The 27,951-nt window shown below is 43.2% G+C and overlaps 1 protein-coding gene across 1 annotated transcript in view; it reads right to left on the minus strand.

The window, feature by feature from the left end:
* dock3 (dedicator of cytokinesis 3) overlaps window positions 1–27,951 on the minus strand; it is a gene marked incomplete at its 3' end in the record, with an annotated part of 151,381 nt that overhangs the window by 14,091 nt on the left and 109,339 nt on the right. Inside the window, exons 13-29 of the mRNA XM_079470648.1 lie at window positions 23,946–24,034; window positions 22,836–22,961; window positions 13,389–13,513; window positions 13,088–13,250; window positions 12,678–12,784; window positions 11,779–11,950; window positions 11,347–11,444; window positions 11,153–11,236; window positions 9,601–9,701; window positions 8,988–9,069; window positions 8,037–8,207; window positions 5,559–5,751; window positions 4,273–4,400; window positions 4,034–4,180; window positions 1,545–1,643; window positions 1,265–1,359; window positions 850–925 (exon numbers count right to left, since the gene is read on the minus strand). Of these exons, the coding sequence (XP_079326774.1) occupies window positions 850–925; window positions 1,265–1,359; window positions 1,545–1,643; window positions 4,034–4,180; window positions 4,273–4,400; window positions 5,559–5,751; window positions 8,037–8,207; window positions 8,988–9,069; window positions 9,601–9,701; window positions 11,153–11,236; window positions 11,347–11,444; window positions 11,779–11,950; window positions 12,678–12,784; window positions 13,088–13,250; window positions 13,389–13,513; window positions 22,836–22,961; window positions 23,946–24,034 (2,056 nt within the window). The remainder of the gene's footprint in view (window positions 1–849; window positions 926–1,264; window positions 1,360–1,544; window positions 1,644–4,033; window positions 4,181–4,272; window positions 4,401–5,558; window positions 5,752–8,036; window positions 8,208–8,987; window positions 9,070–9,600; window positions 9,702–11,152; window positions 11,237–11,346; window positions 11,445–11,778; window positions 11,951–12,677; window positions 12,785–13,087; window positions 13,251–13,388; window positions 13,514–22,835; window positions 22,962–23,945; window positions 24,035–27,951) is intronic.

The raw sequence follows: 27,951 nt of genomic DNA on the forward strand, positions 1-27,951 counted from the left end.
TGGCTAGTGTCTAATAATATACCCATTTATATTTTATTTTAGTAAAAAGTATTTATGTTATTATTTAATTGTATAATGACTGTATGAAATAAAGGATTTGTTGAATTTAGTAATTTTGTTCAATAAAATTAGTTGAATGGGTGCTGTAGTTTGGTCGCATTTAAAGAGACTGTATGGAACAATGACATCTAGCGGTTGAGTTTGGTATCGCAGTCTAAATTCAAAATTGTGGAGAGGCAAGTTTAGCCAAGTAACGGTTCTTCTCGGCTTCTTTTGCTTATATATAGATAATAAACAAGAAAGAAAGAAAGAAAATAAAATTGAAAATAATACATCATATCTGAAAATGTATGTTTTAGGGACTTTAATGCTGATTTTCAATGTCTTTTCTGATTAAAATAATCAATTATAATAATAATATATCTTTCTTTCAACCTGCAAAAGCTGCAACCCTTTAACCAGGAAGCGTCAGTTACAGAACAGCCTCAATCATCTAAAACCAAGTCTACTTTAAAATTTAAGCTTGTCTAATAATGTCTACATTGTTTTTAACACAGACAGTCCATTTAAGTCCAGCAATTACAGGCAGAACCTTGTTTTTCTCTGATAGATAACCTTCATTTATAATTCACTAGATTGAAACTTTTCAGAGGCTATATCCCTGCTCAACGACACCATCTGTTTTGTTCAGGGAGATCTGCTTCATTATGGAGAGGATTAGAGAGTCCAGCGTGCCCAATAGTGGGACTACATAAACACCCATACCGGCACTATTGCATTCATGTGTATTTCAGTACACATCAGTCAAACGTGTGCAGGGATGTGTTTGTTTTAGTCACGGCCACACACCTTAAAGTCAAAGTCGGCGTCTGTGAAGCTTTTATGGAGAGCAGGGGATAGATATTGAGTTGTGCTCACGATGATACTGCAAGAGAGAGAGAGCACAAGAGATCATGATCAAAACAACCAAGACTTAATGACTCCATTGAAAGCTTTATTAAAATATAACACACAGTATTTGGATTTGACTAGCTTATAAACATGTTTATAAATGAAAAATACGCATTTATTTCAGCAAACACTATACCATGCTAAAATCACTGTAACAGTTTCTCATGGTGAACCTCATTACAGTACATTAGCAAACAGCAGTATTATAAAAGAAACAATTGTATTTATGGTCTCAACTAGAAAAGAAAACTAGAAAAGAAAAAAAGAGACTTGTGTAACGTGACAAGCATGTGAAGGAGGGGCAGATTCTCACTTGCTGGTCAGAAGGCGCATGACGTTCCAGTCCCGAGGAAAGATGCTGAGCTTCATTAGGTTTCTGAACACACAGAAGATCTTCAGCAAGAATTCCTGGAAGAGATTAAACGCACGAGAGAGATTGTGAACTGCATTTCTAAATCATTATTATTTAAAACACATTTCTAAAACAGTTTAAGTAGTATTACACAACTCTCTGGAGAGCTTGAAGCCGATTCTGGCGTTAAATGTGTTTTTGTAAAGCACCTCATTGTGTTTCCAGGAGTATTTCGACTCACCTTTAGCTCCTCTTTGCTCTGGAAGTTGTCCAGCAGGTGTTGGAAGTGAATGTCTGACATTTGACGCAGGAGGGACAAAAGACACGACACGTATTCCCCCTGCCAATCAGAAAGCCGGGAAGTCTCTGTGAGCCAATCGGTCTGTTCATTTGGTCCTCAAACAACCAATCAAATGCATTTTAAGGGAGCGGGGTGGCAAAATGAATGGGTGAATTTCAGAAACCTGGCGATAGAGCATCGTGCTCTGTTATGAAAAGACTGAAAAATGACTTAAAGAGCTTAAGAAAATGCTATCTTCCCGAATTTCCATTACACGAATGCAAAAAATAAATACTGTCATGACTACAGTATTTATTCATCATAGCATTTTTATTTTACTACCTTTGCAAAAGTAAAAATAATCATTATATTATTAGGAGTTTGAGGTGAAACATGACTTTGGGATTTTACCTTGGGGTGCGGTTTTCATGAAATTCACCCTTATGAATACATAATATGCGAGTCGGTGAGATTAAGAGATATAAAAGTCAACACACACACACATTAAAGAAAAAAAAGAGAGAGAGATGCGGGTGTGGAGTTTAGACGACAGGAACCAAAATAATAAATAAAATTTCACGATCGTGATAGTCCTGTGGTATGTGTCTGGAAGCACATGGATACGGTTTGTCTGAGTGCACATGTGGGCCATGTGCTATCTTGTGTCATGACCCCTTGTTTCCTGATGATCTCGTTATTGATTCATGCCCCACACCTGCTCTTGTTATTCTGCTTCATTCGCTACCCTATTTATAGCCATTGTGTTTGCTGTCCTGTCTTGTTGTGAGGACTGTTCTATGAGGATAATGATGGCGAGGTAAGTTTAAGAGTAAGTTGAGGCAAGTCTGGGCTTACGGTAGCATAAAGTAGCTCAGCTTTATTCTGTCTTTATCCCCATGGTAACTTGAGTTGTACAGCTGTGTGCGTATTCCCAGTTATATATTATCTTTGCTTAGAGCTGCTTCGTGGAACCAAAAAGCTCAACTCAAAACTAATCCTGTAACATTGATTGTTGAATTTGCTTCATGTTACTGACCCCAGGTGTGCCACTTCCTGCAAAGTCTAGTATTGACGAGTTTTGGATTTCTAATTTGCTTTTGGTTTGATTTATACTGGTTTTGCCCCTTTGTGGGTATTTTGTTTTATAAATAGATTTATTAAAAATGTTGTCTGGGGTTTGTCTCGCATGCTGGTGTTTGGAACCTTGACTTCAAAACCAAAATTATTACCTCCACAAAAAAATCTAATTTTGAGAATTGATCCCATTAAGCATTGTTAACTAATCATTAATTCATAAAAATTAAAAACATTTATTTTAAGTTGATAGTGAAATATTCTCATGCTCCTAACTGGACTCTTCAAAGAGCCCTTCGGAATTTGAAGGATTTTGAAAGATACAACTGATGGACACATTGCGCGCCCATGATTCTTTAAGCAGATTCTTTGGGCGGTGACGGCACCACCTTATGGGCACGGGAAGAAACCGTTGTTTGGTCCTCTTCACCCTTCAAAGCTCGCACCACAGAGGCTAAACCATTATGAAGAATATGTGATTTTACTAAAAGAATTAACTTCTGGTTTTGCCCCGCCCGAGCCATCTAAACATGCGTCATGTCAGATGGATAGTCATTTAAGGATGGAAGTGCATTTTCCGATTTTAAGGGAAGATTATGAGGGCACACGGATTTTAAAAAGACGTTATTAAACTATTTACAATAAACACTGCAATGGAACGCAGGTGTTTAGAGAGTCTTAATGAACATTGCATCAGTTTCTGGTGAGTTCTGAGACTTCGAGTTTAACTATACAAGAGCAGATCACAGGATTGTTTTATGTATCACTCATAAAGTGAATTTGAAAGAAATTCCTGTGTTTGGTACAATGAACATCAAAGGTGATGTAAAACTAATTTGTGTAAACGTAACAGTGTCAGAAAAATATGCACACACATCATATATACACGTTTACATCCAAGCCAGTGAGAAAAAAGTGTCATAATAAGGTCTTTCGCAGAAGATTTTGAACAACTGTAGCGGCTGGTGTCGTTTTGATCTCGTGGAATTTTTTTTAACCAGAATGCATTTCTTTTGTAGGGTGGCAGCCGAAAAAGTGATTTAAGCTGGTGGGTCACTTCTCCGGATCATAAGTAAATTAATTTCTCTGGAATGCAGACACTAAAAATTATTATGGAAGCATACACATGTTTAACCACCTCCGAATTCATGTTAGGCCAACGTTTATTTGTAATGGAGAAGATATCTGACATTCGTTTTTGGTGCCCCGACAGTTGCGATCTCTAGCCAAAAAACGAGCAGTTGAGGAAAGGGTGTTGAGAAAGAAACAGAGAGATGGAGATCTCCGTAGGGGGATGCTGCCAAGCAGGTGGGTGAGAAGATCGAAGGTATGGAGGGAAGGGAAAAGGTAGAAGAATCAGATTGTTAGTTACTAACAGTGATTTCAGCCGTGCACTGTGGACAGCGCTGCCCTCTTACCGCCTCCTGCGACTGAGATTTACTCATAATGGCCAACAGCGTCTGTAACAACACATCTAACAAACTCTCCACCATCATTTCCACCTCTTCCTGTACGGAGCTCTCCTGCAAACAGGAACAGAGAAACAGTTTCTTCAATCAAAGCTGGAAATTGGAAGTCCTGACAATTTGTACAAGAGCTCATTGTGTTTGTGTACCAGTGAGCTGCTCTTAATAATGGAGAAGATGCTGCTCAGGATCCCCGAACAGATGAGAAGCTCCTTCTGTTGCCTCAGATGCAGATGAATATGATGAAGAACAACAGGAAGCAGAATTCTTCTTGATTCTGTAGACAAAGAGACACAAAGGTTGATAAACATGCCTGACACAGTTAAAGTGATGTAACTGAACACCGGCGTTACCCATTGACAGGTTTTGTGTCTATAGGTCAATGGGTGCTGCCTTTGTTCGGTGACTTAGAATAGGTGAACTATCCCATTAAGAGTATTTAAACTGCATAAAAACATATTCTAACTGTCATTTTAACATTGTCAAATCACCGTACAATATACAACGTACAACTACTAAATGTTTTAACAAAAATGCATACAATCAAGCTTTGTAGACTAGTTTAGCGTACTAGTTTAGATAAGAAAATGTTATCTGTCATTTGTAAATCAAAATCATATATGGTATAAATGAATAATTACATGAGCTGTAAAAAGCTGTAAAAGTAAATCTAAAATATTCAATAAACAATTTTTAAAAGCAGGGAAAATGTCGGCCAGTAAAAAAAAAAACAATTTGAACTATACTAATCACACTTTTTGCCAAATAAATACATGCAAAAATAAGGGACACAACTTCGGCATGATGGGCTTTTTCAAGGCTTTTTTATTGTTTTTGATCACATGTTCTGATTTGTATTTCTTTTATATTGAGCTCAAGTCCTCCCGTCAAACAAAATAGATTCCTGCATTTAATGTATTTCTTTTAATATTTATTTACTTATAAAACTATTTTATCTGTTATTTTTATTCAGATTCATTAAATTCATGAAATGATAAGTTCAATTAATACAATTAAACATATATGTTTTAAAAATATTAAAAAAGCACAAAAAAGTGCATTCTGAATATTTATGCATTGATATTAAATGTTTATTTGATTTGACATTGTTTTATGTTTTCCTGAGGTCCATATGTAAACCCTTTCCGTCCAAAAATAATTTGATGGCAGAATGCCACAATCCATAGATATAATCAACTATTCCAATACAAGAGGGTACATGTAGAACGTCAAATGGCCATACCGGAAAAAAGATCTTGACGTCAGGTCTGAAAAAGTGTTAATACTAGTGCTGTCAATCGATTCACATTTAATCTTCAAATTGATGTAGGAACAACCTATTTCTTTAACAATATACATATTCATATTAAAACTTTGCTACATCTACAGTTGTCAATCATCAAAAGCCTCGCTGATTAAATGTTTAAACTCATACCCGGGAAGGAGAAAAGTCTACTGTCCACCGTACGTGCGATGGACTGAAGTTTGACCACGTCCATGGACTGCCCAATGTGTACTGTGCTGGGCATGCTGCCCAGAGTTCCCCTCACAAATTCTGCCACTTCCTGCACTGTGAACATCTGCAGGAGCTCATCAAATATAGCCGGGAATGAGTTGAGAAGGGCAGCCTGCAGAGTAGACAAACAAAGACAAGAAAAATTATGTAAAGTTTGTTTCGGTGAAGGATATAACTCAAGATGACAAGAGACTGTTGGCCAAAGATGGGATCATGGGAACTTTCTGGACATCATCCAGTAAGCAAGGCATTGATAATGTCCACTTGAGACAGACAGTCAAATATTACTTAAAACAAAGAAAAGTGACATTTGTCTAGCCCTGTCTACTTCTGCTTAGGTCTTCTTCCAATCCCCTCTTTGCTCAACAGTCCAGAGACACCATTCATTGCAAGCAATGTCATCTCTGGTTCCCAGTTCAATACCAGAAATGCTGGGAGTGATCCAAACTTGTGAGGGAAGGTATTAAATGCTTGTGCGGGACAAGATTCAGCATCAAACACAGCAATCAAAACTCAAACACATCAAAAAACCAAAACCAAACAGCTTTGGGGGAGTTGGGAAGCATTTGTTCAGTGTTGGTCAGTTTGTTGGTTCATGTTGGGTTCTGGTGGCTGTCTGGGGTTCTGGAGTGGTTGCATTGATGTTTTGCACCTGGACGATGGATTGGGTAGTGAGGGTGTCTCCATTCCTTTACTGTGTGACAATTCAACAAGCTGCAAACTACTTACGGACAGAGGAGAGGGCCGTGGGGCATTACAACTCAACGGCTGCACGCAGCTGCCCTGGTTGGTAGTGGCTGGTCCTGTAGGAGGCTGGGGACCCTGGTGGAGTACAGTGAGGTGGGGCAGGATTGGGTCAAGAACCGGGGCAAGTATGGGAGGTGTCCACAAAGGTACAAAACGGGCCAGTTTAGGAAAAAAATTAAGTCAATAAAAAACGAGAATAAAGTAATTCTAATACTGTGTTCACACGTTGTTTCTTTTTATTTTATTTAAATTTTTATTTATTTATTGGTAAACATGAAAAAAGATCCCACAGACCCAAACACCACACACGGGTTCACCTTGTAACTTATCTCACACTGGCTATAGAAATAACATTTCCAATGAAAAATTGTATATCTTGGTGACCAGATATCATTTAGAAAGCACCGTGGACACCTTAGCACCACATGACACAATCACTGCATCATCTTGACATTTTTCACAGCTAAGCAACACAAATTCTATTAAAAAAATGTCTTCAGAAACATTCAAAAGTGGTCTAATGTTGCCACAATAACAACTTGGGGGCTGTTGTGTAGGTGTCGATCTTCTCATGTGCCCCTTGTCTTGTGTTCTTCATGTTTAACACTTCACATCTGCTTCAACCATCTTAAGCAAGCAGAGATACTCCAGAAGCCTGAGAAAAAACCTCAAATTGTCTGATCGAAACTCACTCTAGATGGGAAATGTGTATCGTGCTATGTCATGCATTTTACATTTACATTTACATTTATTCATTTGGCAGACGCTTTTATCCAAAGCGACTTACAAGTAGTTTTTTTTTACAGTGACACATTACTGCAGAGCAATCAGGGGTAAGGTGCCTTGCTCAAGGGCACTTCAGTCATGACCTGCTGGCACTGAGATTAGAACTGGCAACCTTCTGATCACAAGCTCAACTCTCTAACCACCAGGCCACATTTTGATGACTTTACACTGTTAAACGTGCTGGCTTCTCATGCGTAACATGATCAACTTGTCAAAAAACAAGCTGGACGTAGTATTTCTGTACTTGATACACTCTCCCAGAACCCATAATTCTGGATCCCTGTGTCGTCACTATTCCTTTTATTGGTCATTCTCCAGGAAAAGCACGGCAAGGCGAAAGAAAACACCAACGGACGAGCGAGACCCGCTTACCATCAAAATGATCTGCGCTGCATCAAGATGGGCTGCGCTGTGATAGTGAAGTTTAGGTGTTTCTGTTTGTTCACAGCATTTCAGTAATGGATGTTATATAAATGGTGGATATAACCCTGAATTTAGAGATCGTTTGAAACTGATAGATGGCGCGGTCCCAGTGCTGAAGAATGCCAGACATGAACTGCACACGGTAAGTCAAACTACGTCATACATCTGTGTTTTGCTGGCAATTGGCGTGTACGGGTACAAAACTCGAAGGGATTAATGTGATGATGTGTTGCTTAATGTGCTGTAGTTCCGTCCCACTCTCCCCACTAGTCCCTCCTCTAACAGCTCGTATTATACTGGAAATATTCATACAGCTGAATTTGATCTAAATAAATACTCTTCGAAGATACAACGCATGCAATACTGCTGTATAGGCACTAAAGATTAATATGAGATTGAAAAATTGAAAGGAAATCTCTTTGCCCTAAGTTTGTTTCTAACCTGGGTGAAAATGAGGGTCTCCGAGCTGCGGCTATCCAGGCTTAGCACGAAGCGGATGGACTGGAAAAGCTCCTGGATGCTGGCGCGGAACTGGTCCTCTTCCATCCCGCAGGTGGCCCGCGAGTAGAGGATCCGCGACTGGACGATGAATTTAAACAGGTATTCCAGAGCCTGGAGGAAAAAATGTCAATTATAACTTTGTGTTTTGACTGATCCGAGAGCTAACCGATAATGAAGACCAAGTGTACATGCCCTCAAAGATGAATTCAAGACAGCTCATGAATCCCAGATTCAAAAGATATTCACGACTTGGATCACAATGCTTAATAACATTTGCTGAGGTCAAGCTTTTTGTTCTGGTCCTTTGATGATGACACTAGCTGGTTTAGCCCTTTTAATGCAATGCATTATTTATTTTAGTTCCTGTACAAGGTGAATCGTGACTGACTTTGTGGATTTTTTCTCTTGATCTATTGATGTATTTGCATGGTAATAAGCATAACATGAAACTGACAAATAAACAGCTTAGGCATGTTCCCGGTTTCCAGTAAGAATGAAAATGTTGCTACTATCCTTCTAAAACCTCATGGTGGCAAGGAATCAGAACTCCATTGATGATTAAATGGAAAAAAAAAGCTTGAGAGAAACCAGACTCAACCGGGAGTACCAGTTCTCATCAGACGTATTACAGCTGCACTCAGTGACTTTACAGCAAAAGTTACTGACTAAATATTTATGATTAACAGGGAGTAATAGGTACATGTTTAAAATGAACAGAGAAAGCCAAATTAGTAGTAATTTTAGGGCAGCAATGATGTGTAAAGATTTGTCATTTGTGGTTGGGAACATTCATATATAAACTAACTGGGGCGATGTTGAAGCAATTGATTAAAACAGCCCAAAGCCAAAAAGGAACATCGGTATTCGGTGACAAGATCACAGAGATCTTACCCGCATTGCTTCTTGGATATGATCCTGTCGTACAACTTCAGCTGATCGGTCCATATACCATTTCAGACAGCGAATCAGCTCTCTGAGTTTTAAATGGAAAATCTAGTTAGATTATACAACAGGGGACTGTTATTTGAGATATATTAACCCTTTTTTTGATATGTTACCACAGAATAAAAAACCCACTGTGTTCATTTTGCTCTGACATGATTTATGTATGATGGCAATAGAATAAGAACAATGGATGAACTTGAATTAACCAAAGCAATTATTTTTTGTTGGTCACATAGCATCCTGGCAGCAATGTTGAATGTCTGTTCTTTGCTCTAAAGAATGACCTTCATGAAAGCATTACACACTAAAATATGATTCATATTTGTTAGTGAGTAAACTGTATTTTTTAATAACTTCTGTAGTCAATAATCATATGAATGAAATAAGGAACACATAAAAGTAAGCCTTCCTAATTGTGTAAGTTGTCCAAACGTATTATCATGGCAATGAATGCACCCACTATAGACACTTACAGCTTAGTGGTCTTAACATATGTATGCTTCTGTAGGGCCTGAAATACTGTCCTGAAAAAATATTCACTGAAAAGAGATGTACTTACTTGTAAGCCAGCGCACCAGCAAAATGTTTCTGGATGTAGGTGTCCATCACAGGCCTGAAGTGATAAAACTTACTGTCCCGAAGTAGATTGATGATAAACACCTGGATAGAGAAAGACATTAGAGGTCAGATCCAAAACTCTATTTGAAGGGTAACTGTAGTGAGGTAGGGCGGGACGAGAGCCGGGATTCGAGACCGGTGCGTGAGTGATTACGAGCATCAGGTGTACGCAGACCGTATCCCGGCTCACGTCCCGCCTACCTCACTACAGTCACTATTTGGAAATTGCATTTGAACGCAATAGTTTTCATATTCTAAAAAACTAAAATCGGCATGAAATTTGGAGAATATCACTGCTTCTTAAGGGGTCATAATACTTTTTATCATCAAAATAATGTTAATTAAAGTTTGAATTAAAGTTTTTTTTACTTTTACTTTCTTCAAAAATCTGTTGTAAATGATGATTGAAAAACTAAAAAAAAGTTTAATTGAAAAAGTAACAAAACTACATCCATGTTAGCAGGACCATATATTTCTGATAATTTTAATATCATTTTTAATAAATATAATGAATAAAAATTGTAACTCTTTTTACGAAAGTCTGCGTTTAATTGAATCAGACTTAAATGAAATGATCCTTGTTTAAAACAAACTTCTTCCATTTTATGAAACACAAGCTTAATCTTAAAATGCTGAGATGAAGATGCTAAAAATAACGTCATTTGATTTTGATGACATGTTAAAATAGTGACATATAATGTAAATTCCACACAGTGTAGTTACATATGTGTTATTTAAGTTTGAGGTTTACTATTATTGTGAAATGTGAAAAGAAAATAGAGAATGAGTACATGAACCTAAACATGTGTGTATGTTGATGTGTTTTTCCACCATCAGCCAGTCAGACTTTTCTGATTGTATAGCCTAGTTTCCGGAAATCCATTATTTTTAGACTACTGTTATATGTTTTTTTAACAGTAATCTTGAAAGATAAAGGACTTTGTTATATAACCCCTTTCAAATGTCCCCAAGTGTGTTTTCCTTTTGCAAAAAAACAAAATCTATTGAACTTGATTTTAATTCACAAAGACAGTGTCTTAACTACAAATGACAAATGTCAAAGGACTGCTGTATATTTCTTAAAATGAATTTAACAGTGGGGCATGTACATTATTCTTCTCGCAGAAACATGACAGATGTATTCGGGCCATGAGAGGCTAGAACATCGTGACTCTTTTTGCAGAGGTACAGGAAGCTAAAGGCTCTCTGGAGACGGCACCATCAGGCAGCTGTGAACGCCTAATAATGCCTGGATCCATGCCAGCAGAAACCTTTCATTTTTCAAACCGAGAACACACACGAACATGCTGCTTGGGCTCTCCTGAATGTGATAAATCATGTACGTTTAAGGACGTGCACACGTACAGGCGTTTCGTGCTTGTATAGTAAATGCGGGTCTTGATGAATGAGGAATGAAGACGTTATTATTACAGTGAATTATTAATGTAGTTATGGCATGGTCTTAAAATAATGATGTATTAACATTTTCTCACCAGGGACTGGAATACCAGCGGCCCATATTTGTCCGTGTTGTCATCCAGAATGGAAAACAGAGTGTCGAGAATATCTTGAAGAAACTGGAGAAGAAGAATAGAAAATTAGCATGAAATTCACAATGTTAAAACTATTATTCGTGTTAATCTGTTAATTTGTAATAAAGAAACCGTTTGCACAACAGAACGCTCACTTTGACAATTTCCTCCCCGCAGACGTGCCGCAACCGACCCAAAATGTCCATCACGCGTTCCGGATGTGCTTTCCACTTTAATAAAGCTAGCAGATCGACTAAAGAGACATAACAGGAGCATGTTATAACCCTGAAAATAACCGCAGAAACTGATGCGTGCAAAGATTATCAAATGTTGTGCCATGGTTGTTTTAATAATGCAATATTGCAGAGTATCACAGCCACTGATATAAGAGCAATATCACACAACTACGAGAGTGATATTGCGTCAATAAAGCATTTATACAACAGTTCGATGGCACAAGTTTATAGATAAATCAGAAAACACAGTGATACTGGTGGACTATCTCATGGTTCTCTGCCAATCAGATTCGAGAACAAGAACTGCTGTATAATATGTAATAACATTGTTATTAAAGGATAATAAGCTACCGTTCTGTGTAAGTTTAGTGGAGGAGAGCTGCGTCGAGATCCAGAGGGTTTCCTTGGTGCTGCGCTGGAATATGAGGCTGGATGGGATGTTTGGGCAGCCGTTGAAGTCATCCTTACAGCAGGGCAGACCCAGGTAGAGTGCGTGGTTACTGAAGGTTGTGTTTTCATCACACTGATTCATAGACAGAAATAGATTGAATTACATTTCAACTAAATCTGTCAAATTGAAGAATTTCTGTTTATGTATATTTATAGATATTTATATATGTATATCTATGCTTCTAACAGCTTTTATTGTGACAGGGAAGTCTAAAACTGACAGAAAGCTTTGGCAGAGATAGGAGAGTGGGTTCGGCAAAGGAATCTCAAGACAGGAATCGAACTCGGGTCGGCATGAGAGAACAGAGCTGTTGGCAGCCTAAATATCTATGTTTGTATTAAAAATTAATCTTCAAAGAGATTTAACTATGTTTACATTATTTTATTTAAGTTTTAAAATTATAATTCTTATAAATAGATTAGTGCTGTCAAAATGAATATGTTTTTTCATATTTTAAATGAAAATAATATATTTTACTAAATCAAAACAAATCCCTTTATTGTCACTCAACTTGGCTGCAGTTCCGACCAGAATGGCAACATTCAAATAAAATATAGTAATTTTATTTTTTGTAAGAGAAAAACAATACACTCCATTTTAATAATATAGTATGTTAACATTGTGTCAGTCATAATTATAAGTAGATTGCTACAATAAATCCACTTATAAATATTTGTAATTTTAATAAACACAACACGTTGATGTTGATCATTTAAGTTTGTCTGATACTGTTTGTGAATTGAATAATTGTTCATAATTGAATAACAGCACGCAAAGCAATAGCGGATGTCACTTTCACCTTGTAGACGTAAAGCTCATGGCTTTCATCTGACAGCGTGGTGCCGTCTTCCCGCATTAGTGGAGTGAAAGCAAAGCCAAAAAGCTTTTTCTCTCCTTTGTCCTTTGCTGCAGACACACAAAAGAGGAATACTTTCCAAGTTGGCTGATATGTTTCAAGTAGAAGCACTTCCAGATCATTCAGATGCATTATATCACTTCAAGAGAACAAATCTTACCGTGTTCAATGTTCAATTTCGTTGCTGTTTTAACAGCATTGAAGCACGTTTTATGCTGGATAATTCCTCTACTCATTATTTTTGGTTGGTTAAAATATACTGTAGTAAGCACAATCTATACTTATCCTCAGGTCAAAAAGACTTTTCATAGCATTACTCTATCACTGATTAATCTAAAGTGATGCATCCTTACTTGAACAGTGTCGAAACTCAAAACGCAGATGGGACCCCCGGAATCGGTCAATAGGGATTGGAAGTTTGATGACCTCACTCCAGCGTGGACTGTTGTTGTGGTAGAGGACGAACGATCGGTATTCGCTTATGTTGTGTTCTCCTGAACCCAGACTGACGCATTCCTGATAAAATGATATCGAAAAGTTAGAAAGTTTGTTGCACACAACAATTACGGGTCAGACAATTTCAGTGATTACATGATTCAACAGAAAAGCTACATGTCATTTGTACATTTAGACATGATACTTGGTTTGTCGTACTTTGAGGATCTCGCCATCAGCGTAGAGAACATACATGGTGACCTCGATGTTCTTCTGAACGCTCTTGCCGCCCCTTTCGAAGTCTCCTCTCTCAAGTGTGAGGTAGAGATCATTGCGTACATCCCCTACACATCGACCAAAACAAAATTGGTTCTTTAAAATGCGAACAAAATTTGGTCAATTGAAGTGTTGTTTTTGTTGTGACACTAAAACGCGAACGAATACTAATGACATCACAACGTCAAGTAAAAAACAGCACTAATTAATCAAACATTGTTTAAAAGGTGAATGTGGTATTTTCTATCATGTTCCTACACCTACATGTTTGTTTTTCAAGCTTACAAGAGAATGTAGTTTTGGACGGACCCATGCAGCGCTTTGAATTTAAGTCGTCTTTTAAATCCTTTTACAGAGTGTAATAAAAGCTGTCGCCCTATAAAGGTCAAACCGTTCGTCCAGCTGAAACGTGCAGGAGCAAATCTGTGCCCAACGGCCGGAGGAAATGCGGTCCCAATTTTCTTTCGTTTTCTTCAGCGTTGCGGCGTACGTGACCCCTGCTTTCGGGCGATTCTCACATTATTTCATGTTGTCACGCTTAAAATAGATATCCTTTCATTCTAGAATAATACTCGGTGTGCACAAGGGAAGAAAAAAGTTTTGTTGCTGTCAGCACAAGACATTTGCGGGGCTTAATGTGATTTCTTTCAATTACAGTTGACGCAATGAAAGAAAATTGAGAATGCTTGCTTCAAAAAGCGGCTACCTGTTGTTTACACCCACCCCGCAGCTAAATCTGCAGACAGATATGAGTCAGGTGTTGTATTTTTAGGTTTATACTTTAAGCGAAGCTTACATTTGCTCTGTTAATGGAACACCAGATATCCCTTGAATATCTTTTTTGGGGTGGACATTTTCTTATAAAAGGAAAAAAGCACCTCTCACCATTTCTTCCAATAACGCCGAAGCTCTTTTTGTGAGTAAAGTAGCTTGTGACTTGCGAAATAAGGAACTAAAATGCTGCACATGAGGATCGGTCGTGACTTAGCACAGCTTTGCATTTGCTGTTGAATCTTTACGATACTATTAAATAGAAATACACGCTATACGGATATATCCACAGTTATATACTGTATACAGTAATGTAACAACATGGGCTCAGTTATAACAACACTTTACAAAATTTCCGAGCATTTGTTAACACAAAACTCATCTTTTGTTAAATCCATAAAAAATCTATCAGATTTAAAGTGTTTTATCAAAATACAAAGACATCCATTTTTCTTATTTCTATCATTATTAAACTCCAAATGCATAAAAATAGACTTTTTAAAGTTGTCTTGCCAAATTTCATGAATCCAGGCATTTTTCGTAACATGCTTAATTTTACATGTGGTTCCCCGTAGTACTTTTCAATATTACATACAAAAAAACAATAAGAAGGGAATCTAGATAAGTAAATATGGCCTGCAGCTCCGAAATGCTGAATGGACGTAACAAAAAATAAAAGCTTGTTCACTTGACAGTATTTTACAGTTTCACAACGCCGTAAAAAAATGTTATCTGGCACCAGCAGGACGGTTTCGCTGGATTGCATCCCTGTTCAGAGGCTTTCTGTAATGGGTACCAGCCACAGTCTTACAGGCCTTTTCAACACTGCCTCAGAGTCGTCTGGGTTTATAAAATCCACAGAAAGCTGTCTATTCAGTGAACAACCCCCTGATGGAGGGAACGAGACGTTGTGTCGACAGAATGGGGTTTGACTTGAGAACCTACCTTCTCTGACTGACTTGAACAGGCCAATGAAAATTGGCGAATGAAATTTGCATGCCGGACTCCGCCCCCGGATATCCGGGTATAAAAGGGAGCCGGCGTGCCGCATTCATTCACCTTTTGTGCTGAGGAGCCTGAGGATCTTGCCCCGACTGCTGCAGCGGGCGGCCAGCGTTGTGGCATGAAGGACACAACGTCTCGTTCCCTCCATCAGGGAACGGAGGTTACATACATAACCGAGACGTTCCCTTTCTGTCGGTCTCTCGACGTTGTGTCGACAGAATGGGGTTCCTCGGAAAACGCCACAGCGCTGTGCCGCGTCACAATTCCTCGCGAAGCGACGTTGACTGGCCTGGGCGTGTCAAAACGTGGGCGCTAGCATGAATTGCAACCTTCCAGTGGAAGGGAAGGGGTCCAGAGCTTACCTACAAGATGGGAGCCCCTTCCTCCGGCCGTCACGGACGGCAGCCTAGTTCTCTTAACAGCGAGAAGCCGCCCGGCACCGTAAGGGCCACTGGGAAGCGTGATTCCCCCCTGAGGGAACGCGCTACGGAGACCACTTCCTACCGCAGGGAGGAGTTTAGTGGAGATTCACACACGGTCTCACCGGATAGGGGAGAGCACGTGGGAGACATGCAGACACGAGATGGTGTCGTGAGCAGGTGAAGTACACCTGGGAGAGGTCATGGGCCATCGATTGAGAGCCATTCATGAGAAGACATCAGACGGAACCGCCCTGTGGGGGGGTTACTACGTGTGGAGCACTAGGCCTTGTTTGAGTCACTGCTAGAACTCAGAAACAGGCCAAGGGAGGCAGGGCTGCTCCGCCGAGCCCGCCGCCGAGGAGTGCTTAGTGATGGATGGAATGCCTACTCTTCGCCCACGTGGGGGGAAGAGGGGAGGCTGGATAGCACCACGTCTCACCTGTGGAGGGGTGCTATCGCAGGCGTACGCCCACCGGCTGCCGGAACTTACCTGGCGGTGTCTCGTAAGACTCTGGCAAATACCGGTTCCACGCGGAGGCTGTAAAACCTCGCGAAGGTGCTGGGCGTAGCCCAACCCGCAGCTCTACATATGTCTGCCAGAGGGGCGCCCTGCGCCAGTGCCCACGAGGAGGCCACACCCCTGGTGGAGTGTGCCCTCACTGCAAGCGGGCACGGGAGATCCTGTGATCGGTAAGCCATAGTGATGGCGTCCACGATCCAGTGCGCCAACCTCTGTTTGGAGACAGCCCTCCCCTTGTGCTGACCTCCAAAACAGACAAAGAGCTGGTCAGAGCTCCTGAAGCTCTGTGTGCGGTCCAAGTAGAGGCGCAGCGCGCGTACTGGACACAACACGGAAGGGGCTGGGTCTTCCTCCCCAGAAGGGAGCGCCTGCAGGTTCACCACCTGGTCCCGGAAGGGAGTGGTGGGAACTTTGGGCACGTAGCCAGGCCGGGGTCTCAGGATAACGTGAGATTGACCAGGCCCGAACTCTAGGCAATCCGTGGCCACGGAAAATGCTTGTAGGTCCCCTACCCTCTTGATGGAAGCGAGCGCCACTAGGAGAGCCGTCTTCATCGAGAGATGAGAAAGAGCGGCATCTCCGAGGGGCTCGAAGGGGGGCCTCTGGAGGCCCGCCAGGACCACATTGAGGTCCCAAGAGGGAACGCAGCGCGGACGGGCTGGATTCAGCCTTCTCGCGCCCCTCAGGAACCTAATGACCAGGTCGTGCTGTCCCAGAGACTTCCCACTAACTGGTTCGTGATGAGCGGCAATTGCGGCTACATACACTTTCAGCGTGGAAGGGGAGAGATTGTTCTCGAGTCTCGACTGCAGGAAGGACAGCACGCTCCCGATCGAGCATATCCGTGGGTCTTCTCCACGAGAAGAACACCAGGACGAGAAGAGGCGCCACTTAAAAGCGTATAACCGCCTGGTGGCCGGGGCCCTTGCCTGAACAATGGTCTCTACCACCGCTGGGGGTAGACCACTCAGGATCTCCTCGTCCCGTCCAGGGGCCAGACATGGAGGTTCCAGAGGTCTGGTCTCGGATGCCACAACGTGCCCTTCCCCTGAGAAAGAAGGTCCTTCGTCAGGGGAATCGGCCAGGGGGGAGTTGTCGTCAGGAGCATTAGCTCCGAGAACCAAGTCCGGTTGGGCCAGTAAGGCGCAACTAGTAGCACTTGATGCTCCTCTTCCCTGACCTTGCACAGGACGTGTGCAATGAGGCTCACTGGGGGGAAGGCGTACTTCCGCTTGTCCCGCGGCCAGCTGTGCGCCAAAGCATCCGTGCCGAGGGGGGCCTCGGTCAGGGAGTACCAAAGCGGGCAATGGGTGGTGTCCAGGGAGGCGAACAGGTCCACCTGTGCCTGCCCGAACTGCACCCAAATGAGCTGGACTGCGCGGGGGTGGAGCCGCCACTCTCCACGGGGCGTCGACTGACGAGAGAGCGCATCGGCTGTCTGGTTCAGGTCGCCCGGGATGTGAGTGGCTAACAGGGACTTCGTCACCTGCTGGCTCCACAGGAGGAGGCGTCGGGCGAGTTGCGATAGCTGCCGTGAACGAATACCACCCTGTCGGTTGATATACGCCACAGCAGTCGTGCTGTCCGACCGGACCAGCACGTGCTTGTCCTGCACGAGGGGAAGGAACCTCCTCAGTGCAAGCAGCACCGCCAACAACTCTAGGCGATTGATATGCCAGCGCAGGCGGGGGCCCGTCCAGAGACCCGACACTGCGTGCCCGTTGCACACAGCACCCCAACCCTGCAGGGAGGCGTCGGTCGTCACCACGACGCGCCTCGAAACCTGCCCAAGAGGGACCCCTGTCCGCAAAAAGGTCATTGAAGACCATGGGGTTAGGGTGCGCCGGCAGAAGGGCGTGATCGGGACGCGCCTGCTGCCGGAGTGCCACGCACTCCAAGGAACTCTGCTCTGTAGCCAGTGCTGTAGCGGTCTCATGTGCATCAACCCGAGGGGGACCACCCCCGCCGAGGACGCCATGTGTCCCAGGAGCCTCTGAAAATGTTTCAGGGGGACCGCTGGCTGCTGCCTGAAGCTCCTCAGGCAGGTCAGCACCGACTGGGCACGCTCGGAAGAAAGACGTGCCAACATGGAGACAGAGTCGAGTTCCATACCGAGGAAAAGGATGCTCTGCACAGGGGAGAGCTTGCTCTTCTCTCGGTTGACCTGTAACCCCAAATGGTCTAGGTGCCGGAGCACCAGGTCCCTGTGTGCACACAACAGATCTCGCGAGTGCGCCAAGATGAGCCAGTCGTCGAGATAGTTGAGTATGCGCACCCCCTGCTCCCTGAGGGGAGTGAGGGCGGCCTCCACGACCTTCGTAAAGACTCGAGGAGACAGGGACAGACCAAATGGGAGGACGCGGTACTGATATGCCTGTCCCTCGAAAGCGAACCGTAGGAACGGCCGGTGACGAGGGAGGATGGACACATGGAAGTACGCGTCCTTCAGGTCGATCGCCATGAACCAATCCTGACGCCTGACGGACGTCAGAATGCGCTTCTGCGTTAGCATCCTGAATGGCAGCTTGTGTAGGTGCTTGTTCAGGGTACGCAGGTCCAAGATGGGGCGCAGCCCGCCACTTTTCTTGGGGACAATGAAATACGGGCTGTAAAACCCGGAGTACATCTCGGCCAGAGGGACGAGCTCGACCGCCCCCTTCGCCAGAAGGGTAGCGACCTCGGCCCGAAGCACGGGAGCATCTACTCCCACTGATGTGAAGAGGATGCCCCGAAACTTGGGTGGGCGCTTGGCGAACTGAATCGCATAGCCGAGACGGATCGTTCGCTCTAGCCACCGTGCTGGTCTGGGAAGAGCCAACCAGGCTCCCAGGTACCGAGACAGGGGGACCAGAGGTTCGATCTGATTCATTGCCCCCGTGGGGGGTGGTTCGATGGCTGGCAGTACGGCTCCCTCGACGCGGGGGGGACCCCGGGGAGGAGAGCGGCTCTGCCGAGGTGCCTGTCGGGCGATATCGCGGCATACCGCACCGTCTGACTGAGGGTGCTGGTGGCCACTGAGAGTTATACCCAACCGTGTGTCTCGCCGAAACACAACGTGGGGTAGCCGAGCACCGTCCTGCGGAGGGTGAGAGCGGCTGTGAGAAAGACCCAGGGGGAGAGACAGCTCTTTTCGTGAGAATGTGGGCACCAGGCCCTGAAAAGGGCCCGGCTGGTGTTGCTGGGACGGGGCAGGCACCGTCCCAATCCGACCCTCCGGCGATGTAGTTGCCTGGGTCGGGCCCGGTGGACTCGATCTCCCTGGGTTCACCCCGTCAGGAACGCTTCTGCTTCCGCGGAGGTTGGTGACGGGATGGTGCTCTCCTCTTCGACGTCCTTCTCCGGGAGGCCGCCTGTGCAGGGGGCGCTGGGGCCGGAGTCTGAGTCGGAGAGGGGCGGGGCTGCTGGGAAGCAGACGCCGCGCGGGACCTCGACGGACGATAGGCGGCCGGGTTGCGGCGGGGCAGGATGTGTTTAATCGCCTCCGTCTGCTTCTTAACAGTCGAGAACTGCTGAGAGAAGTCCTCGACCGTATCACCAAACAGCCCACCCTGCGCGATGGGAGCGTCGAGAAAGCGAACCTTCTCAGCGTCCCGCATCTGCGCAAGGTTGAGCCAAAGATGTCTCTCCTGGACCACCAATGTGGACATCGTACGACCCAGGGCTCGCGCCGTCACCTTCGTCGCCCGGAGAGCGAGGTCAGTGGCAGTGCGGAGCTCCTGCATTAGCCCCGGGTCGGACTTTCCCTCGTGCAACTCCTTCAACGCCTTGGCCTGATGGACCTGCAGGATGGCCATGGCGTGAAGAGCCGAGGCAGCTTGACCCGCAGCGTTGTAAGCCTTCGACACCAGCGATGCCGAAAACTTACACGCCTTGGAAAGGAGCCTTGGTCGATCCCTCCAGGTGGCAGCTGTCTGCGGGCACAGGTGCACCGCGACTGCACGCTCCACCTGTGGGATGTCGACATAGCCCTTAGCTGCCCCGTCATCGAGGGAAGTCAGGGCGACCGAGCCAGTCTGACGTGCACGCGCCGAAAAGGGGGCGTTCCAAGTCCGACTGAGCTCCTCATGCACCTCCGGAAAAAATGGTACCGGGGCCGACCGTGGCTTAGAGTCACGGCCGGTCCCGAGATACCATGTATCCAACCGCGAGCGTTGGGGGAGAGGCGGTGCGGTGCACTGCAGCCCAATACTCGCGGCGGCCCGGGAAAGCATGGCTGACATCTCGACGTCCGCTTCATCCTGAGCTCGACCCCCCGGGGGAGGAAGCTCCAAGGACTCGTCGGGGTCGGATGCCAGGAGGTCGCCCTCCGATGCTGCGAGCGACATCTCATCGTCGTCACGCCCCGTGTCCGAGTGCGTGACGGAGGAACAAGGCGGCGTACCGCCTCTTCCGGGACGGTCAGACAAGCGAGGTGGGGCGTGAACGGTCCGCGAGCCGGTGGCTGACGGATTGAGGCTCACGGTAATTCCCAAATCACCCTCGGTGCTCGCCGAAGCGGACGGCAGGGCTGATGCCACTGCTGCCGCAAAACGGGAAGCACTCGAGGTGGTGGCTGATTCTCGCAAGAACGCAGCCACCCGTGACCGCAATGTCTGAATCACCATCCGCCCGCAGTGCGGGCAAGATGTATCCACAAATGCCGCCTCAGCGTGCTGGAGTCCCAGACACCTGAGGCAGACATCGTGTCCGTCCCCTTCCTCGATGAGTGCGCCGCACCCACGAGCACAGCGGGACATGCCGCGCTGTAGAATGTCTTAAGCCCTGAAAAGGGCTCGCTCTTTAGAAAGATGCTTTGGCAGTTGCCGAGACGCCCAGGGGAAGTCACAGGAATCGGGACAGTCCGCTGCACCACGTCGTAAGACCAGCAACACGTAGAGATTGTCTGCAGAGTCGTCAGCATGAGATGCGAAGGCTCCGAAGAACAAAAGGTGAATGAATGCGGCACGCCGGCTCCGTTTTATACCCGGATATCCGGGGGCGGAGTCCGGCATGCAAATTTCATTCGCCAATTTTCATTGGCCTGTTCAAGTCAGTCAGAGAAGGTAGGTTCTCAAGTCAAACCCCATTCTGTCGACACAACGTCGAGAGACCGACAGAAAGGGAACTACAAATTCCTTCCACAAAAAAAAAACAATGGGAAAAATCCAGACAGCAGTAAGATTTGTAAGGCTGTTATGGTTTGTATAATAAGAGGAACATGTAGACCAAACCAAAACACTTATTATTGCGTGTTAGCAATAGTTTAAAAGATCCAATCAATTTGCACTGGAAAAACAAGCCACAACATCTATTTTTCTCTTTTGATAATGCATCACAATACTGAAGTAAAGAATAAGCATCTAGTTGCAAAAAATAAAATCAAAAGTAAAATATAAGTACAAACAAAAAGGATTAAAAAAGAAATATAGCATAACAAAAAATAAGTAAACAATGCATTAAATAAATTAAATATACAAAAATAAATAAAATAATAAAATAAAAAGTAAATGGAAGTAAAAGTACAAATAAAATGAAACATAAATAACATTAATAATAACTGTCATGCTGATGAAAACCCATTAGTGTTATTAACATTTCAAACTTTCTTTTAATAGCTGCCCCTCATATCAATATTTTTTATAAAAAAGCTTTGTACCGCAATGCATCCAAAACCTAGGAACATGCATTAGCACCCAGCCAAATGTGATCTCTTTAGAGAATGAAGTCAATGCATCAATCTGAAATAAGATTACATGGGTTTTTCCCAGACATATTGGTTAAATAGCATCTAAGCCCCTTTGAGAAATACCTATGTAAGACCCCCATCAAACGTTTGGCTCCCTGAAGCGTATTGACCTATTGCCGTTTCAAAATGCTGAATAGAAAAACGCAAGCTCCTCTGTGATTAGAATTGAACTACCTCGGTCTGCTCGATATATGGATGATCAACCCTTCACTGAAGCTCTTGAGAAGATGCACGACCCCAGAGACGACTGAATAAAAATCAGCGACGAAGATGGAGGATGCTTGCAGATCCCATCAATCTACTCTAGGGGAATGCAAGACCAATGCTTGATATTATTAAGTTACACCGGGTGACATGAGAAACACCAGAAGGAGGCTTTTGAGACGCCCCGGGGCTTCTGCTGAATCACAGGGAAGGGATTTTGTAACTGGGCTTTGACGTGGCAAGAGTCCAGCTGATTTCACAAGCCCTCTGGGGCATCGAGCAGACAGTTGGTGCAGTCGGTTTAAAAGTGGGTCACACATCTTACAAACTAAATAGCAAAACCATGGCAAGTTTTAAGATTTTTTTTAATTATTTAAATAATAAATGGAATAAATGGGAACGCAGTAGTTCAGTATGGACATTACCAAAAGTTAACAGAAATAGGTTAAAGAATACAACAGATGTGTTTTAGCTGTTTATTGAGATTAGTTACAATGAATAATTAATAAACAATAATTATAATTATTTTGCTCCCTCAGTGTTTTTATGTTGGTTGCAACATTGTAAACAAATTTACAATGCAACAAACTTTAATACATATTTATGTTTACTCATCTTTTGGGCCACGTAGTTCACCCAACTCTATTTACTGAGCATTATTTTGTGCTTGCTGAATTAGATCGCAGACTCATTCAGCCACAAAAAACCTTGAAAAATCCAACCGCGACCTTCACAGGACTTACCTGGCATGATGACATCAGGAAAGCCCAGCTTGCGTGTGACGGCCACACCACGGTTGAATATCATGGGGTTTTCCCTTCGCACCTGCTCCATGTCGCCGCGCAAAAGCTGCAGAGATATTATCAGACCTGCAGGACGACAAGAGTTTGGGCCAAATGTGAGATGACTTCATTACGACGGCCGCAGTAATTATCAACTACGATTACCTTGTTATTATTTATAAAACCAGGTCTTTATTTCAGAGAATGTGATACTCTGGCTGCCAGTAACTGCTACGATTCAATTCAATCAAGACATTGTTTTGTGTCTACAATGCTGCTAATGGCCTGGCACCCCGCTACCTTTAATCCTTCATTAAACTGAACATGCCAGGCCGCCCGCCGCAATCAGTCATTCGGATTGCCTGGCGCCTCCGATTCCCTGCTGGAAGGGTTTTCCGTTCATCCAGGCCCAGAAATGCTCAGGCTATCCCCTCAACCCCAAAACGAACTCTCAGTTGGAACATCTGATGTGTCAATTATTACCCTTAGAATTTATTTCCTCTCATGGTACATTTTTAGCTCCTCAATGTCACTTTCGGTTTTTGTATCAATTACACAAGTAATACAACACATACTGCAGATATTACAGGACCATCAGACACAATACAGGTTTGATTTCAGCAAAATCAAAAGAAATGGGGTTTCAAAGACTTTTACAAGGACTCTTAAATCTTGCAAAAAAAATGATTGAATTAAAGGACCAGTCGGTGAAATTTAGTAGAATCTAGTGGTGAGGTTGCGAATTGCCACCATTTCAAAGCACTACGGCGACTGACAGAACAAATATGTTGTCACGTTTTCACCTCTTTGACGAAGGGATAACGTATTAACAAAACGCGCTCTGTAGAGCAGTTTGTCCATTTTGGGCTACTGTAGAAACAAAATGGCGGATTTGCGGTGTATGTAGATAGAAATATCTCATTCCTAAGGTAATAAAAGCAAAATGCTTCATTATGTAAGGTCTTTATACACCTCTAAACATAGTACACATTGCATTTCTGTCAATAGATCCTCCAAATTTCTTTTTAAATTAAATTAGCCAGCAAGTATCTGACTTTAAAATGCTCTTACCGTAGTTGGTGCTGGGCGCTGTGTATTTGGTACTAGACTTGCGGATAATGTTTTCATGGATCTGGAACCACTCATTCTCATTATTACAACTGTGGAAGAGACGAGAAACAAAAAAAGAAGACCAGCATTAAGAGATTAAGAACAGATAAAGCAAGTGGATTCATCGCTTGTATTCCTGTAATTCCCAAATGTGTAGACTCAACATTGATACTAACAGATATTGTCCTAATAGGGAATCACAGAATTCTCTTGAATAGGCCTGGATTCGCAAAATAAACTTTTATTTTTGAGTGAAACAGAACATAGCAAGGAATAAAATAAATGTAAGGCAGGATTCGATTTTTTCATTAGGATCTTTCTTGTGTATTACGTTGGCTACCGTCTAAATCATTTACTCATTTACTTTTGGTTTTTAATATACCTGACCCTGTTTATGAAAACCCATCTAGTAATTTGTTAATTTATTTTTTTAAATCATCCTAAATAAAGTAAAGAATATTCTGTGAAAATATAACCTTATAACAAGACGTATTTTTTAATTGTCTCCGAGACGTCTCCTTTCAGATGTCATGCGGAAATCTGCAAGATGTTTGTAAAATGTGTATGACTCCAAACATGTGCAAAACTGCCTTTTGTAGGACGTGTGTCAGATGTTTTTACACTGCCAATGTTTTCCAGATCTTTAGCAGACATCTTAAAGAAGTACCTGTGCTCTTTGGGCTGTTGTTGTTCATATGCATGAAGACACTCCTCGTCGCGTAATGTTTTTAAGTTTCACATGATGCGAAAAACGAATAACCCTGAGAGGTACACGATGCAAATATTCGCTTCGCTTTTGTTCTGCGCACACCGTATCTATACATATCTACTGTACATCTATGATAAGCCAGTCCCTAAAATACAAACAAAACAAACTACGGTTGGTTGCTTACATATCAATCAGTTCCTGTGTAAGTAGGCGGTACTTAGCTAGTTTAAGATGCAAATGCAACAAACGTCAAAGGTCTTTTACTAGTACTAGACTAGAAGTGTAGAAGTTCACTCAAGTGTGCTTTTTATAATAAGCGATAATGTTCACATTGAAAGACAGTTAACCCCAATTGGCACCATTCATGAATTAACACTCTGAACAAGCTAACAGCAAATGCAAACCTAGCAGTCAAGTACAGCCAAGCACTGAATGCCATCACCTACGAAGACTACCAGTGCACTCCACAGTTTAACATCAGAGATGTGCGGCCCTCTCGTGTGCGGGAACAGAGCCAGAACATTCCAGCATTAGTAGCTGTTAAATCGCTGCGGGCGAGTTGTTGGAGGTTTGAGAACAGCAGCTCTCTGGCCTGAGGGGAAGTGATGTTGTTAAAGCCTGATCCAGAAGTGTCTAAAGGCGCGGTAGCAGCTGAAAGGGACCTCCGTCAGCTAATGCTAGTTTAAACGGCGGGAGAGCAGGCAGATGCTTTGTGGGAACTCCCGCAGAGTCCATCTGGTTGACTGTCACTGCGACTGGTTCCAAGGGCGTCAAGGGTGGTTGTGGTGCGTCGCTTGCAGGATCGCAACGGCTTTACACCAAATGCATGAGGAAAGCCACACTGCATGTTTCTTTTCACAGGCTCTTTGATGATAAAAGCTGCTAAATTACAGAATAAAAAGGGGTGTATTCACAGAAAAGCTGACTGGCTGAACAGAAATGCATTACATTACTAGTCTACCGCTAGATGTCCCCACGTAGCTAGCATACTCGGACACACATGCGTAAGCAAAGATCGGCACAAACCCACACCGCCCACAAACAAATAGACATTATATGCATGTATACGTCACATTTAATGCATATATTATCAACAATTTTATATTTAAGCATATTGCTTGAATCCACAGCGACGTCAAGGTGCATGCAAGATGTACATTTCATCATGATTTAAGCCATTCTTCACTAAAACCGGTGGGTTAATGTCACATTATCGCTGAGGTATCCAAAGAATCACTGCCGTCTTTCCAATCTCTCCCACACACCTTATTTTTTCTTCCGAGGGTTCTTCTTTCATTTAACCAGTTCTGTCAGTTCCCAAGACCATAAAACAGAGGAGGGCTTACCGCATGGTTGCGCACAGAGGTAATGAAAGTCTGTGATGGGGATAGCAAGAAGATTTGACCACGTGTCACCGTCCAGGTGTATACCGCTTTATTTGCTGTGTGCTGTTTTATGTTACACACAGCTCTTTTTGAAAACTTTTTTTTTCTATTGTTCCCGTAGATCACTGGGTAGAACACTGTATTACACAAAGGGGTTTGAAACCCAGGGAACACACAAACTGATACAAACGTGTAACTTGAACTCATTGTAAGTCGCTTTGGATGAAACCGTCTGCTAGATACGTAAATAAAAAATGTGTATTGCGTACACAGGCAGCTGCAACATCTTAACAAAAAACAAACAACATAATAACCCTGATAGCACACAAACATGATCTGGCAGCCCGCTATTTGATGTCTGCAAGACGTAGTTTGCTCATCTGCTAAATGTCTTGGAAACGTCTGCTGTCAGATGTCATATAGACAACTTGAAGATGCCTGTAAGATGTTGATGATTTAGAATGGATGCAAAACTGCTCTTTCGAAGATGTTTAGCAGATGTTTTTATACAGCAAATGTTTTCCAGATCTTTAGCAGACATCTTACAGGCGTACCTGTGCTAGCTGGGAACAACAAAATGGTAACCCCTATTTAGTCAAAAACCCACCGTGGCGCACAAAGGTTGCTCCTTTAATGCGAAACAGGGAACATTCGACCTTTTCTGATTTCTGAGTCAATAATGTTAGCATTTGGCTAAGCTAACAATAGTACAGTATAAGCAAAAAAGAATATTGTGTAAATTATTCAATTCATCACTACCTTTAGCTTTTAATAATATATATATATATATAACCTTTATTGACGTTTGTTTATTTCCCTAAGCTTGTCGCTATGCATTATTGGATTGAATAGAAACCACACAATGCTTACATAAATTGCAACACTAGCTATCTTAAAAGGTGGTAAACTAGGGTGCCCATATGTCCGGCTTTTGGCCGGACAGTCCGGATTTCAAGCCCCCTGTCCGGCGCAGCCTCAAGCCGGACACTCATTTGTCCTCCTTTTCGGAGTTGCGTTGAATCGGCCTTAAAAACGCGCTCTAAAACCTTTATTGGGACGCAAAAGCATAGCGTCTGACGCCGTAAGATCGCCGGTCAAACAAATGATTGGCTGAAAGAGGTGTCAAATAAATATCTCATGTATAATTGGTTAAAAACGTAAACAAGCCTCTGCGACGTGGAGGTGGAGTCCACGTACAGGCTATGTCACATCATAACGTTAACATGCTGAAACGTCAGACATCATTTAATCCGGAATGGACAAAAGAGCACAAATTCATATAAAAAAGCAGTAGAAATGCTTTCCATGGATTTAGCACACTATGTCGCTGTGAAGTGGACGTTAGTAGTAAAGGGAAAGCCGCCATTGACCGACATGCCAGCACTGAAAAACATAAAGGTAAGCGACAAGCTGCTGGTACTTAAGACCCTTAGGTCTTATTTTCGAGAGGCAACATCACCTCAGGATGACAAAATCTGAACTGCAGTGCTTTGTAAAGTCTATCATGCAGTCAAGCATCACCAGGCAGTCATACAGGAGTGTCTTAAATAAATACAAATACTGTGAACAAACAATTTTATGCCTCTTCTGTTACACATAGGTCTACATCAAGATATGTCGTAGATCAAATAGTCTGGCAATGAATAGAGTAGTCTATTTCAGAATCACTGTATCATGATACCATAGATATTTGCGAGTACACCAGATGCAGTTATTCTTGCCTCACTAAATGCCGCAAAGTGTCCTCCTTTTTGGTGTTATGGAAATGGCAACCCTACGGTAAACTGACATGAACAATTTCTAAAACGCTTTAAGGATGCCTTAAAATATTATGTACTGTAGGCAGACAACATAAATATCTTTTTTTTACTGT

The sequence above is a fragment of the Barbatula barbatula genome (assembly GCF_947034865.1).
Source record: "Barbatula barbatula genome assembly, chromosome: 13".
Lineage (NCBI taxonomy): Eukaryota > Metazoa > Chordata > Actinopteri > Cypriniformes > Nemacheilidae > Barbatula > Barbatula barbatula.